General features: G+C 38.4%; 1 protein-coding gene across 2 annotated transcripts in view; it reads left to right on the forward strand.

Moving 5' to 3' along the window:
- Positions 1-16,645, forward strand: part of pcp4a (Purkinje cell protein 4a) — a 42,701-nt gene that overhangs the window by 17,315 nt on the left and 8,741 nt on the right. For both annotated transcript variants that reach the window (XM_084730265.1, XM_084730266.1), the window contains exon 2: positions 16,034-16,085. In XM_084730265.1, the coding sequence (XP_084586391.1) occupies positions 16,034-16,085 (52 nt within the window). The remainder of the gene's footprint in view (positions 1-16,033; positions 16,086-16,645) is intronic.

A 16,645-nucleotide genomic window follows, 5' to 3' on the forward strand; every position in this document is an offset into this window, starting at 1 on the left:
GGTGAAGAAATTCTAATCTCTAGCTGATTGGTACAAACTTTGGTACAAACTGAAATATCTAGTATTATATCTAGTACTAGGATTGTCATTATGAGTATGTTAGCATGCTGCTATTCCCAGCATGGGGGAGGAGTTCACCTTCAGGGCTTTTTGCCAGAAAGCTGTGACCTTTTCTCTAACCCTAACCTTTCTGTCAGAAAGGCCTGAAGGCAAACTTCCATAAGTACCAAACACAGCCTCACTGAGCTCTTGGCATGGCTGTACACTCTTAGCAGGAAAACAGACTGAAAACACCCCTACACAAACACAACAAACACACTGTGTTTGTCGGGGCCTGTTGTTTAAAGGGTCAGTTCACCCAGAAATCAAAAATACATATTTTTCCACTTACCTGTACAGACATTACTCGATGTAGATTATTTTGGTGTCGAATTTAGGAGAAATGAGCCATAGAGATGTCTGCCTTTTCTTCAATATACTGGGACTAAATGGAACTTTGCTTGTGATGCTCAAAATGCCATGACCTGGTTACTTAAGATAATCCACAAACCTTGTTGTGAGCAGTTTCACGTAGGAGCTACTTCCTGTCTAGCAAAAAGAAAGTAGTTAAAGAGACACTGGTGTTGATTTTTTGGGGCTTTGAGCCCAGTTTTGCAAACCCAACCCTGCCTGCACCCACAAAGCTGTTACCTGCAATTATCTCTAAGTGAAATCCGCACCTGCCCAGAAGCGTGAATGTAAGCACCGTGACCCAACCCGACCCGCACCCGTGATTAAACACACATCTAGTCACTTACTTTAACTGCCGCTGCACCTGTTTTCCTGTAACTGTCAATGTGTTTCCATAGCAATTATGAGCCTCGCTTGCAGCTATCAAAAGCTAATACTTTTTGAAACTTGTTACAAGCAGCAAAGCATTTGACATTATTTGAACATTATTCTCATGGTCCTTGAACACACAAACATCCTCTCAAACATCCATCCTGGCCTTTATTGTCCACAATTTGCTGTTCTCCACTGGCTATTTTTGCATTTGTATGATTAAAGGACCAGTGTGTATTACAGGAATTTATGTACATAAATGAGATATATTATATATAAGTATGTTATTTATTATTATCAATCAACGTAAACTCATAATCTATATGTTCCCGTTACTTTAGAAATAGCCATTTATAGTTACATACGGTCGGGTCGACTTACGGAGATCATCATCCTGCGCCGAGCGGACAAACTGCACTAACAGTGAGTCTTGGGAAGCCCATGGCGACCTTACGTAGACGCCGCAGCGTAAACACGGAAGTAGATGGGGAGGATAGACACGGGTGATCGCTGGCAGACCATTTAACGTTGTGAACCTTGACTGGCACAGTTTTGACAAATGGAGGATCATACATACACTGTACCAGAACAAAAAGCAGCGGACAGTGAATCCCCATCATCCAAGAAGCGGAGACGCGAAGAAAGTAAACGCAAGCATGACAGGAAACGGCAAAAACATGAATCAACATCGGCATAGCGTTTACACGATGGAAATCGCTGATGGAGGACAAACGTTTTCACAGTGACGCCGAGGTTGCCTGTTTTCTGCTGGACAGGTAATTCATCCTACACACATTATTGTAGTTTGTTGTGAGATAGCTTTCGCTCGCCATTTTGTCCGATGACGGCCACCGTACTCTTGGTGAGAGAGGAGCGGTGTCGGGGTAAATCCTCTTAGTTGGGTGACGTCCCATTGTCTGACAGGATGTGGCATCAAAGGTGGTTGTGTCATAGACTTTACCCATGCTCACACCGATGAATTTCTAGAAATATATTTCTACCCGCTACACAAAGTTTTTGTGGGTCAGCTGCCGGGTACTCACAGGTACAAGACTCTACCCCCAGCTAGCATCTGACTACCTCTGGGGGCAACGGCCGATGTCTTAGGTGTAGCAAGCAGATATCCAGACAACAGATATCTGACTTCTCTCTCTTCAGAACGCCAGTCATTGTTTACAGTCTAATTAGCAACTTAGAACATGAGAATGGAGTTGGAGGCTAATCTATGAGCAGGTACCAGCAAATAGATAGCTAATAAAAGCAAAGTCTGAGTCAGATTGCATTTCGGCCAATGCGTCCCCTCTCTTCTGCTCTCCAAATGTTGTTTCTGTGTGTTTACCTACATGCAATCAAAGCCTGTTCAAACTTGATTGGTAATACACAGACTACAAAAAGAAAAAAGATTAAGCTTATGGAACCAAAATTGTCTCCCTTGCCTACAGATTCTGAATATTCATATGCAGCAGGAGGGATAATGATTAATCAATGACTGATTAAGAATTTGGTCAATAAAATAAAATTTCAGCGAACTACTACTACAATGAAGATCTGAAATATAACAGATTATTTTGATGAGTGTGCTCCACGTTATCTGCTATTCAAGAATATGTGTTAATATGTAGGCCTTTACATCTTTCTATGTTTCATAGGATGACGTATGTAATGTTGTCAGAGAATATGAAATATGTTACTGTGGAAATAAAGCTTTGATTGAGGAGGGAAAACATTTGGTATTGTTTGGTATAAGAAAAAATGTTGATGTTTATTCAATAATGGTTAATTAGGAAATAAGGAAATTTCCTACAATTTGCAGCCCTAATATGCAGATATCTGTTTATAGAGATTAGTCAGAACGTGTCCTCAGTATTGTTTGAGAAGGGCTTTTTTCACACAAATAAAACAGCTCTATTTTAAACTTGGTTGTACCTGCACTGTAAATATCTCAGTGACGTCTTGTACCATATGTTACATCATCACAGAAACACAAGTTGCTCTTCATCTCCAAAAGCTGTTGTTTAAATCAGCGAGAGCGGCTTTTACAGAGAAGTCATTTTGCACACAGTTTAATCCACCGTAGTGGCATCATGTCGTCGTTCAGTCAATCAGTCCTCAGCGGTGTCACTCTTGCATGCCGTCCTCCCTGTTTCCAGTCTGGTGGTGGGGAAGCTGCTAAGGAGTTGTAATGGTGCTGGGATGAGCTGTCTGTGACCTAGTTTTGCTGTCTCCTCGTTAAATTGTTAATAGATCCTGAGTGCAGCATGGAGTCTCTCTGGGGAGCCCAAGCTGCCATAAGAACCAAAAATAGCCCCCCACACACTGAGAAGGTAATTTATTTATTTTACCAATCCCCCCCTACCATGTCCACGCCAACCCTTCATGTCAGTAGTGTTTCCTAAACTCCATCAATGAGAAAAACACATGAACATCACATCAGGAGGCAGTGATGGAAACAATAAATCTTTTAGAGACAGCAGCGATACAAGTCGTCCTGACTCTGTGGGAGGAAATTTGAGCCTTTGCTGATAGTGGAAAAACAATCTACTATAGACAGACAGCTGTATATAATTCATTTGTCTGGATGCACTCTGCACCAGGAGCGGTCCAAGTATCTCTCTTTCTGATTTAATTCAGCAAAAAGAAAAATGTAATGAAATGTATTCAGTTATTAAATGCAACAGTCCACCCCAAAAACATGTCCTCCACTTCAGTTCATTACAATTCAAAACATCACCCGAGGACAGACACTCAAAACTCCAGGACTGTTTTGGACGACAACCATAGCCTCTCTGTTTCAAATGTAGTTTGAAACCCATCTTTGTTCAGTTAACTGCTAAAATGATCCATATGATTGATGAGGTTAGGTAATATTGTTATCTTTGCTCTTTGCTTTTCCTTCATTATTATTAATATTATTATTTTTCTTCTTCTGTGCATTTTTTTTTATTTCTTCTTCTCACACATTTTTGCAGATTGACACATCATTCAAATTTTCACATACAAAGCATATTCAGCCCAATCTATCTGCTACAATAATTGAAACATTATTTTTTTGCATTTTTTTTCTTTTGTTTTTCTTTTGAATGGCAGTCTATGGGTGTACACATATAACATCGTCATCAATATGTCAAATATTATACATGTCAAAGTGGTAAGTTGTTGTTCAGCTTATTAAATGTGAGGATTTGCTGCTTTTCTTCGTCATTCATGACAATAAATTAAGAGTCTTTGGGTTTTGGACTGTTGATTGGACAAATGAAGCAACTTTAAGATGTCACTTTGAATTCTTTGGATTCATATAATTAATCAATAATCAATAATCAGCAGATTAATTAAGAGTGAAAATAATTGTTAGTTGCCGCTCTAGATCAAACCAGCACTTTCACCATGGAGGCCAGGAGTTGTGTCCCATGTCAAACAAAAAGTCAAAGTTATCTTAACTTATACATATAATGTCGTGCTTCTTATGTCATGTGACATAATGTAGAAGTGGCTTTCAGGGGAGCCCTATTTTCCAGTGTGCACCACTACTAAAACATGTCAGATACATGTGTGTACATGGACATGCACAGCAGCAAGGTCAGTTTCAGGGTTACTGTGAAAAACCTTCCAGTCTTACTAGTACAGACAGTTAGTCCTCTCATAACATTTCATAGAGGTTAATAACAAAATTTTAAGGCTACTGTTTCAAAATAAGAGAATGCATTTATTAATTGGAGTGTTTTTCTGCTTCATATTTGTTTTTACAGGGGAGGACTTTACATAAACTATCATATGCTAATAGAAACAGCTGTTTTGCCGCTTGCATCTTTCTCACACACTCTGTCTTCTCATTGACTGTCCCTTTACCTCCCTGTTGTTTACCTTCTGTCTGAGGAGTGTTATAAATAGGAGGGAATGGGTTTAGTGCCAAAACTTTTCTTTACAACCATGGAAATCAAGCAGGAAGTGAAGTAGGTGACATGTTGTCTGTCTGTCTTTCCATCAGTCTCCTCCACTTCATGTCAGAACTACAGACAGCCCTGGTGGCACAAACAGTGCAAACAACATTGTGTTAATTAGTGAAGATAAATGTTCAGAAATTATAATGTTATGAGCCATGCAGCATATTTTTACTACTACTAATTTATTCTGGGAACATCATGTTATAAAGCTCCCCTCAAATGTCCCCAAGTCGTCTTTAAGGGGAGCCGAGCCGCCCTTAGCTCCCCTGTAATTCACACCATGGTTAACTGCTTGTTAAAAAGGCTTTCTTTACACTAATGGGTACCTCACGCATCAGTACAAGACGCCGAGGGGTGTGGGAAATACTTCCTTATTTAATGACTTGGGATGAGAACGGGTTGTGCATGGTGCTGCCATAAGACAGGAATTATTGTAAATCCATTCCTGGATTCTAACAGTAGCTCTGGGGAGAACAAAATAATAATTTCTAGTGTTTATCAAGCTTTGTACATTGTTAGTCAACCATGGCAGACCAGAGCCATATGTGGCACATTCACTGTACAGAAGGACATCATCATTAGCGAAGTAATTATCATCATTGCCGTCCATTTGTCAGGCTCTCTCTGTCTCCAACATATGGGACTGGGAGCAGGCAAACACTGCAGCTCCTCCTCGGGGACTGACAGCACGCCATCTCTGCACAAGCTGTACACGAGCTCAGCTCGAACACCAGCCAGCAACTCTGTGTTAGGTTGAGTTTAGTTCAACACATTACTGGCACTGAAGGCATGTGAGACTCAGTCATGATCTCCTGTCGTCCAGCTTCCTAATGAGGAGCTGTGCTGTTTGGCAAAGACACAAAATGAACACCACAGTACATGCAGATAGTAAACTGTAGGATGGATGTTCAGTGAGGTCTACACACCACGAGGGAAAGATTCAAGACAAGATATAGTAGGATTAACCCTGTTGTCACAATTTACAGTACGACTGACTGTACAGGTTGATCACATCACGAGACAAGAGCATTAATATGTTTTTCATCAGTGATGAATGATGATGTTATTATATTTCTTGGTTTCTACATGATCTACACATAGCAATTACAGCACGGTTAAAGTAGCTAAATTAAAAATATTGCACTGTAAACAAATAGTTGAAATTACTTAAAGTTTCAAGGCAGCATACTGCAAGAGATTTCTGAGTTTTGAGCTGAACTCAAACTCTTAAGTTTTGAAATAAACTTTAAAATGTTTTGCTGACCTGTAATCTTTAGTTGAGATAATTTATATTTCTCCTTTAGATAAACTTGAATCTTTGAGTTTCAGAAACTAAAAAAAAAAAAAAAAAAAAAAAAAATGGTCACAGTGAGCTGCGAACCTGATTTTTTTTTTAGTGCCTGACACATTAAATAGTTTTAATTGAAAATGAAGTTTTACTTATTTACTTTACTCTTCAAAGTAAAGTTTCTAAAATTGAAATGATCTCAACAAAAGATCAGTAGTTTGTAAAACTTTTTCAGAACTTAAGAATTTGAAATTGGCTCAAAACTCAAAAATCTATTTAGGTCCGTTGCCTCAAAATATTAAGTTTTCTCAACTTTTACAGTGTATGACTATGACTACAGCTTTGGTTATTACTCAAATCTGATTGGTCAATTGTTTCATTCAAAGGTCTGATAGTTGTCGAGAGCAGACCGTTACTATGAACAACAGACCACAGCTCTGAATAACAGACTGTTGCTATGGACACAGTTCTGATAATAGGCTCTAGTGGAGTAATACAATCATTTTGTGATCATTTTAAACTAATATTTTAATATTTTTCAATATTTTTTTATTTAACTTTTGTCTTGCTATTTGTTGTTACATCATGTATGTCTAGTTTTCATTTTATTTCGTTTTATTTTCATTTTGTTATGTCTTTTAATGCAGTTTTTGTCTTGTTTCATCTTGTTGTCTTTTATGTCATTTTCATCTTGCATTAAAACTTTGGCAATAAGCCTTTTTTGAAAGTGTAAGTACAGATATTTGTGTTAAAATGTAGGAAGTCAAAGAAAAAGGTTGTCAGAAAAAGAAAGTATAGAAGTATAGGTACCTGACAAACTTAAGCACACTGAGAAAATGTTGTTCTTATCTCCAGTAGAGGTTATGACTGAGGCTAACCACAGCTGAATACTGGACTGTAAGGTGGCTCCTCAGTGGACATAACTAGTTGACACTACTGATGTTCACCTCCCTTCAATGCCCTCTCAGAGACAGTTTTGTATCATAATTAATCTCATCTGCAGCACTGGGAAGATTTACTGCCAGTTATACCGTGAAAATAATTTGTGTGAAGCTCCAGGGTGACAGTAATGAGATGCTGCTCTCTGTTGTGGTCACGCTGGGTGATTTAGTCTGATACAGTGGTGGTATTTTGTTTTTACATAAAATGCTCCTTAGTGCAGCTTCAACACATGGATAGTTCTGGCATGTCATTACATCATTTAACCCTGTGTGAACCCAGCAGCCTCCTATTGGCTGTTCCAAAGTCTAGATTAAAAATATTTAGGCCTCAATTGGCTGCTCCCAAATGTAGATTAAAGAGTCCCCTGCCATCAGCGACCTGCCTGAGAGGCTTAGCCTGGAGGCCAAATCTCATCTTTCGAATCACCCTGCAACACTCTTTTTTTAGGAACGTGCTTCTGTTTAATCACTTAGTTTCACCTTATTGTCATGATTCTTCAGACGTCTTACCTCTAGCTGCTGTTGATTTTATCTGCTATTTAAAATCTTTTCTAAAGCAGTTTACAAAGCTTTTCTAATTGTGGCGTTTCAAAAAGAGCCATAAACGTTCTTCCCCTTCTTCTCCTCCTTCTTTTGTTCAGTCTGTCTAATTATATACCACCAAAGCTCCTGTGGCACCTGCTCCTTTGCCAGTGTTAATCATCATGATAGCAGGTCTCTCAGCTTGGTGTCCCCTGCCAGCTTCAGTGTCATCATACGTGTGATCCTTTAAATGAGACAGAGATGGGTTGAAGTCAAGGTCACAGCTGACAGGTGTGAGGGTTGATGAGCCAGACCCGCCCACTTCTACAGCTGGCTCTGGGAGAACATATATTTTCTTAAGGATTATTTTTGTTTATGAAAATTAACATTTAAATACAAGATAAAGACTAACAACAAGTTTCCTTTTCCAAAAAAAAAAAAAAAAAAAAAAAAAAAGACAACATTTATTACCACCTTTGACTACCATCAAAGTTTTCACAACTCTGCACCAATTGTTTTCCTATGGAGAGAGCAGTGGTGTCAATGCTGCTGGTGTGATGCACTGCTCGGCTTTACCACCAAGCACTCATTTGCCACAGTGTGACCAATGAGATAATAGCTGTGTGTGATGACATAGCCAGAAGCTGCTATAGATATATGATAAGATAAGATAAATTTTAATGATCCCACACTGGGAAATTAAAGCAACTCAAAATTTACAGGTAGAAAAAGGAGTGAGGGGCAATAGAATATGGAAAAATAGAAAAAAAAATACCGTGCAAAAGTTTTAGGCAGGTGTGAAGAAATGCTGTAAAGTAGGAATGCTCTCAAAAATATGAAACGTAATTGTTATTTTTATCAATTAACAAGACAAAAAGTGAGCGAACAGAAGAAAACTGTAAATCAAATCAATATTTGGTGTGACCACCCTTTGCCTTCAAACCAGCATCAGTTCTTCTACACTTGCACACAGTTTTTGAAGGAACTCAGCAGGTAGGTTGTTCCAGACATCTTGGAGAACAAACCACAGATCTTCTGTGGATGTCGGCTGCCTCAGATCCTTCTGTCTCTTCATGTAATCCCTGACAGACTCCATGATGTTGAGATCAGAGCTCTGTGGGGGTTAAACCATCACTTCCAGGACTCCTTGTTCTTCTTTAAGCTGAAGATGGTTCCTAATGACATTGGCTGTATGTATCTAGAAGAAGTGATGCTGTTCTGAAGGCAAAGGGTGGTCACACCAAATATTGATTTGGTTTAGATTTTTCTTCTGTTGGCTCACTTTATATTTTGTAAATTCAAAAAAACAATTACATTTTGTATTTTTGAAAGCATTCTTACTTTACAGCATTCTTCAAACCTAAAACTTTTACACAGTACTGTATATATATAAGAACAAAAAGTATACAAAATAAAGTACTACATTTGTCAAACCTGGAACTGGAAGCAACACAAGCAGAGGAGGGACTGACTGTTGGTCAAGTCTTGAAGGACACCTCAGACTCCCAAAAGATCTTTACTTTACTTTAAAAAATTTAATTTACTAAAAAAAACAATTAATTTACTTTAAATTACTAAGAATCTATCTGGTTTGACTGTCAAAAACATAACTTAACAGTTTCAGAAAAAATATGTAAACCTCTAGTAAAATGTAGCTATATGTTTTCCATATAGGTGGGTGATTCTAATGACAAGTGGAATTTGATGAAATCCTTCACATCTGATTGCACTGTTTAGAAGTGTGAGTGGTTTAGTGAATATGGAGTGATAAAGAGCATAAGAGAGATGAGGAGCTGTCAAGGACCACCGGTCTCCACCCACACCTCCTTCACCCACAGTAGACCAGGAGGAGGAAGACACAGTCCAAATGAATAAATTAGAGCTCAGATGAAAAAATGAAAATGAAAAGTTTTTGGTAACTGACATCCAAACACAAACCTCCCCTAACATCATTGTACCAACCACTACAACCCACAAGCTCAGTGATTTAATAGGAGAGGGTAGCTCATTAGCCTCATTCACATTTGATTGGATAAATGTATTATTACACCCACAAATTCACAGGAAGAGAAAAGAGATGGATTATGATGATATAAACAAATACTACTATTATACTTCATTGATTTTAACTATGTTGTTCAGTTCAAGTCAACGATTGAAGAAGTTAAGCACATCCTTTTAAACCCTTTTAAACATCCCTGGTCATATTAACACCCCCTCCAGGGTTTCAGCAAAACAATGTCAGCACAGATGCTAGTCGGCGGTTTGTTCATTTTTATCAGTGGGGAAGGACCCTTACATTGCGAGGCAGATGGATTCGCGAGATCATGCGAGAATCCATCTTGTCAGGCCAAGTTATCCATTTACATCTGCACCAAAAGTGGTGTGGCCAATCAGCATCCTAGGAGGGACTGCTGGCAGCTACAGGCGTGGCTTTAGGTATAACGACAGTGAGACGTGTCCATGGAAGCATCCAAAACAAACAATGGCGGCTCCTGAAGAGGTTAGCATAGATACTATGATAGCATCAGTTATATCAGAACTGGAGAGAATTTCTTCATTAAAAGAAGAACAAAGAATGACACTGAAGGCTTTTCTCTGTGTTTTCACTCTTCTCCTGACCAGCCCAAACTAAAGAGTTTGATCTGATCAGATGAAGTTAGCACATGTTAGACACGATAGACAGGTGGGTCATCCAATTACCTGCCAAGTGGTTTTTGAAAGTGCTTGCCCTTTTCCACACAGTTTCTAAGGATGACTTACCAGATGCTTCTGTGTAACAAACTACGGTTCTAAGCAACCTAACTAATGAACAGCTCTGTTGCTTCTGTATGTTTTAACTATATACTTTAATAATATATAATGCTACTGAAAGGTTATTGAAATATATTGGAAATTTTACAGGAATACTCCAGGCAGCAGTGTGTCTTGGAACAAGCCACATCTGTAACAGAATATTTCCTCTGTAGGATTAGGGTTAAGTTGGGTTAGGGTTTGGACCATCAGCCTTTTAAAAATTAACAAATCACTGATTATGCATACAGTAGTATTGCTGTACATTTCATTGTATAAGTATATAGTATATATATATATATATATATATATATGTATATATATATATATATATATATATATATATATATATATATATGTATACATATATATGCTGACTGAACAGTGAGGGACAAATGTTTCCCTGAACTTCATAAAGACTGAGGCAAACTTCCTGCCAGGGTGGAAACACCCTAACCACAGTGAAACTTGTGTTTCTGGCAGTTCAGTTGTCGTTCAGGCTCAGGTTCAGAGCCTGTGCAGTGACTGATATGAGGAAACATGATTCAGCTGTGACATCCGAGACTGTATTTGGTTTTAAGTCACACTAAAACAAGGCAAACATCAGCACCGCTGCACCTGCTCAACTACTGTTTTCTCTCAGTATTCCTGGTGTTTTGTTAAAAACACTGCTGGCAAACAGAGACAAAACCTCCTCAACTGCTCAAAGTCAGCAAGTGATGGGAAACAAGAAGCGCCAAGCTTGAGCAAAGGCTGAGATGGGCCATGACAAACATCTCATTTGAAATTCACTCATTGCTTCAGAAAATCCTCACATGAATTTTTATGCAAATGCTCCTTTCTTCTCGCCGTTTCCTCCGTGTTTATTAGACACAGTGAAGCAAAGAATGTGCTGAAATTAGTGAGATGGAACTTCCACTGGAGAGGGAAAAAAATTGAGAAAAAGGGAAAAGTGTGGGAAAGATGTGCTAATGTGTGGAGAGTTCTCCCCGTGAACATTAGGACTGGACTTGTTATGCAAGCTCTCACTGTATCCAGGCAGACAGAGAGAGGGAGAGGGGGGTGATGATGATCTAAGTACTGAAGAGGGAAGACACGATGAGCAGCAGAGGATGCACTTCCTCAGTGTTTATATAAGAATATGGTCACATTATTGTTGCTTTCTTAGTCACAACTGCACAACAACATCAACAGTGCAGCATGACTGAATCTGTGTCAGCTGCAGAGCCGCTCTCCAGTCAATGACTTCTAACTTCTGACCTCTGACCTCCCTGTAATCTGAAAATCAAAGATTAGAACAGGTTAGTTTTACAAACATCCAAGTATTTTACAGCATCAACATGCATCTCATCTACTAATGCAATTGACCCTTTGCTAAGCCCCGCCCTCCTTAGTTACTGTTGCCAGGCCTATCAAGCTTTTCATTCAGGCCCTGCACATGTGCAGTTTACAGTGGTTATGTGGTATAATTAAAGCCACTACAAGGAACATTTATACTTTTGGAGCCCCCTGTGGACACAAGTAGTAGTGTTTCCACCTTTAATAGGCACAAAATTTAATGTTATAATGAATAAAATAAAATCATCTACATGAAAATCTTCTCTTTTCCTTTTTAACTGGCTGACGAAGGACTCACTGTAACTTTGTCTGAGAAAATGTGAACACAGGCTCATTTCATCTGATTTTAGGGAGAATCAAATCCAGTGGCAGCCATAAGGAGCAACTATATAGAAATAACCAATCTTTTCATGGATAGTCTTATTTGCTTCTTTTAGAGGCATCAGTATTAAAATGGGACAGTTTCAGAACCAGTCAAAAACTTCTTGCAGTAGCTTTAACATCAAAATTGGCAGCATATTTTTGAAACAACAGATCTTCGATTCTACAGACAAGTAAAGAAAAGCAGCTTTTCTAGCTAATGACAGCTTCCAACTGGGAAGTTGTCCTTAGAAACTGTTTGGAAAAGGGCAGGCACTTTCAGAAATTGTTTGGCAGCTGATTAGATGCACCATCTGTATCTCATATCAGACACAAGCTAACTTCAACCAGTCACATCAAACTCTTGAGTTTGGGCTGGTCGGGAGAAGAGTGAAAACATGTTTTCCATGGAGAAAAGCCTTCAGTGTTGTTCTTTGCTCTTCTTTTAATGAAGAAATGCTCTCCAGTTGTGATATAACTGATGCTATCACAGTATCTACGATGTTTCCGTCTGGATGACCGTCGGATATTTAATAAATCAACAGAAAGTGAGACAGTGTGCAGGAGTCTTTTCTGATTTTCTTCAAGTTGAATCTTCCTCCGATGCACCTGTCATACATTCAGGTGTGCAGAGACCCTTTTTTTTTTAACATTTTAAGGTTTTTGAAAGACTAAAAAAAAGATGCTTCTATTTAAACTCATGAGACACCAATATCGATCTCCTTAGAGTTCCATGCACACCACTTCAACATGTCGAGAAATGAGATCAACAGACCTGCGGCGCCTAGTTACAACAGCAAATCTATGATCGGAAAATTGTTGATCAGAGGAGGGGCTTAGAAAAGGGTCAATTGAATATATTTTTTATCGTACAGCTCAGTCTTTAATGTCATGTGTCATGTTTGAAGATCAGTAGTCATTAATCTGACACAAATATGTTTGAACTGTTTTGTAATCTTTGTTGCATGAACGCTGGATAAATGCAGAGCAAATATTCCACTTCAGACTCAATGACTTTTTGTCACAGTCAGAGACAAAAATAATCTTACTCAGGATACTTTTATCCCAACACAGCCGCCCACCACAGACACAAATAGCACCCACACCTCCTGTTAGTGTGACCAGGGAGATTTTTTAGCTCCCTCATGAAGTCTATGAATATTTTCTTGTTGAAATGTGACCTAATATGGAAGAAGTCTCACTCTTTGAACTTGGATTAGCTCCTGTCATATCTGTTGGTGACTCTACAGACACGGTCCATCTGCTTACAGTATAAGAGGGCTTGTTGAAGCTAAAGTTTAAAGCCGGACACACTGAATGGATGGGAAAGAAGAAGAGTAAAGAAAGTAAAGAAGTAAAGAAAACGGAGTGAAATGACAGAAACAAGAGTCAGAAACTTCACCCTGCAGCTGCTTATTGATTTCAGCATGTAGGACATTTGTCTTGATTTCTCGATATTACTCTGCAGCTTCCAACTGCACCGAGACAATCACTCAAACATTATTGTTGCTCTGCTCCCGGACGTCCGCTCTGGCTGCCACCGAATGCGCGCTGGTGTCCTGGTGGGTGGAGGTGTGATGTATGGCACCATCACTGCGTGGCGCCGCTCCTGCCCCGCTGAATACCAGAGCACAATCAAGCAGATGAGAGTCAGCGTGGTACTGGGAATCCCAGCGGCATTGACTCACTTTCAGTTCTGCGTGTAAACAGAAAAACAGATGGCCACGCTGCCAAACAACTTTCTCTTCCACTGGCTCGCGTGGCGGCACACAGGGACACGGGAAGGAGACGCAGGATCTTTTTTTGCCAGTTTTATTTTGCTTTGTTCCCACTTGGCTCATGTACACACAAAACTACTTTAAAATTCGTTGAAAGCACAGGATTAATAATTCAGCTTGAGTTTGGAGAGATGGAGAGATGGTCTGAAATACAGTGTGCTCCAAATCAAATCACACCCCTCAGTTGTATGAATTATGCAGGTTTGGGGAGTAATGGATTACGTGTGATGGGATTATGTAATTAGGATAAAAGACGAGGTAACTGTAATCCGTTACAGTCACAAGAAATAAGACGTAATCAGATTACAGTTGCATTCAATAAAAATGGGGATCATTAACAGGATTTTAAAGAGTACTTTAACATAAAGAACAGTTTACTATCATGTCCAGTGTGCACACATTACAACACTTCACAAGTCCCACAACATCACTCCTGTCTCAATGCAACCAGCTAATCTGACAGGTGCCGATTTGTTATGTCTCAAAAAATGCTCTAATTGGGTGGAAATTTTTCTATCATCTTGTCTCAACATCTAATTTGAAGAAACTTTTTAAGAACAACTGTTAATGTCAGCTACACAGACCAACTTCTAACATTACACACAAAGAACAAGCACTGTCGTTACCTTCACGGACCAACTGCTGACTTGAGCTACAGAGATCAACCTCTAACATTACCTACACAGACCAAGTTCTAACGTTAGCTACACAGAAATCCAGTTACCTAGCTAATGTGTGAATACTTCCACTTCTACTACTAAAAAATATTACAGGACTGCTGATGGTGATGCTGGGAACTGGAACAGCGAGTGTGTGAATAAGTTTATGGCATTATACTTTAAGTTTGAATGTGAAATGTGATTACTTAACAAATACATTTATATGTGTATAATTACCATTATTAATCTAAACATTCATTAACATATAACAAAGGAGGGAACATCTTGACAAACATTTAAAGAACCTAACAATGAACATAAAATATTATATTAGGCCAAAAAATTTCACCATATTTGCAACTGAGATAATCAAAAAGTAACAGGTAATCAAGTTACATTACTTTAATAATGTGATACTGATTACATTTAACAGGTAATTAGTAATTGCAATGGAATACATTTTAAAGTAACCCGTCCAACTCTGGAATTATGCTCTTGTACTGTGAACACATTGGTCTTGAGAAAAACAGAATGTGAACAGAATCATGGTGAAATCTTGTCCACATACTAAAAGCTCAGACGCATAATGATCTTTCTGCACATTTAAGACCTGAATGATGCAACAGCAACAGATCTTGACACACACACATGCTGCACGTGGAAGCTCTTATTTTGCGAGCTGAGTGCATCTTGTAACGTAGCGGAGCGGCAGCAGCAGCCTGTCGGGGGGGAACAGTCGGGAGCTGTCAGAGCAGGCAGAGTGAGCATGACTGCGCTGCAGAAACATGGATTATACATCAACATGTCTCATCCAGGATCCTCTCACACAACATGTTCATGTTGAGTGTGGAGGAGGACGTCCTCTGATGCTGCTAAATCTTGCAAAGATCTTGGAACTAAAATGCTTAACTTACAAATTAGCATTTTGTGGAATAAATAGCAAAAAGAAATATTAATAAAATATAAATTCTAAATAGTTTGTTTCATCTTTATTTCTGTGTTATTATCTATTCCACTGGTTCTCAAACAGGGGTCTGGTGGGGATCTCTTACATTATTATGATATATAAAAAATAGACATTCTAATCTATCAATCTATAATATGAATAAATATATGTAAATATCTCCTGTCAGTCAAGCACATAAATTAATTAATTATTTAAAATGACAGAATCTGCATATTTTTATATACTAAGAGTATAGTGTGTATATATGTTATGAGTATTGTATGTTGACATGGTGGAATTATTTTTAATACATTTCTCTTGTGTTGATCTTTCAGATAAATAAGTTGAAGTGTAAATAAAGGCTGTATCAAATTATTGCAATATTTTCTATCTTAAAAGGCGTCCTCAGCTGAGAAACAAAATGAGGACCTCTGATCTATTCACTCAATCCACTATTTTTGGGAAACTACAATTTAATCTCATCATACAACCCTGTGTTGTACTTTCTACCTTGTGAATAACAAATTCTAATAGGAGGAGAGTCTTTAGTATTCACAGCTGGTGTTTCTTTCTTCATCTCTAGAAATAAATAAGTAAATAAATAAAAGATGATCATGTTTTTCTTGTCTTGTCTTTTCTTTGCAGAGACAAGCATCTGGAGCAACGACTGGAAACAGCAAACCATCTGCTGGCCAAGGTATTCTCAAAGCACTGCGTTCACTCTGAACAGTACAACCAGAAACACAACAATATGACTGTGTTGTTTTTATCAGTGCTTGTGTGGTGCATACAACATTTAGATTACACACATATACTGTATAGTAACACAACAAAGATAGTAGCTAGTTTTACCCTCTGATTGCTGTGTGAAGTATGATTTTAAATGATCATCATGTCTGTTTCACATATTTTATGATTCAGATTCAGCTCACCAAGATCTATTTTAGATAATAAAGTGCTCAACATTTTGACATTAAAAATTCAGTTAAATAAAACAAAAAACTTCCGAAACCTGAAGAATGAATGCAACAAATGTAACATGAACAGTTTAGTTGTATAATCAGCATAATGTAGGTCAATTGAAAACTTTAATTTTACAGTTTACAGTCAGAATGTCATCAGATTTTATTATATATAGTTGAGGAAATAGATCGTGTCAATAGGTCAGTGTAAATGTAAACATCACCTGTTAGTTTCAACATGTTAGTTTGGATCTGAACTAACACCAAAGTCACACATCAACACAATAACTGAACG

This window comes from Lutjanus erythropterus, chromosome 11 (genome assembly GCF_056507025.1).
Source record: "Lutjanus erythropterus isolate fLutEry1 chromosome 11, fLutEry1.hap2, whole genome shotgun sequence".
Taxonomy (NCBI): Eukaryota; Metazoa; Chordata; class Actinopteri; order Lutjaniformes; family Lutjanidae; genus Lutjanus; species Lutjanus erythropterus.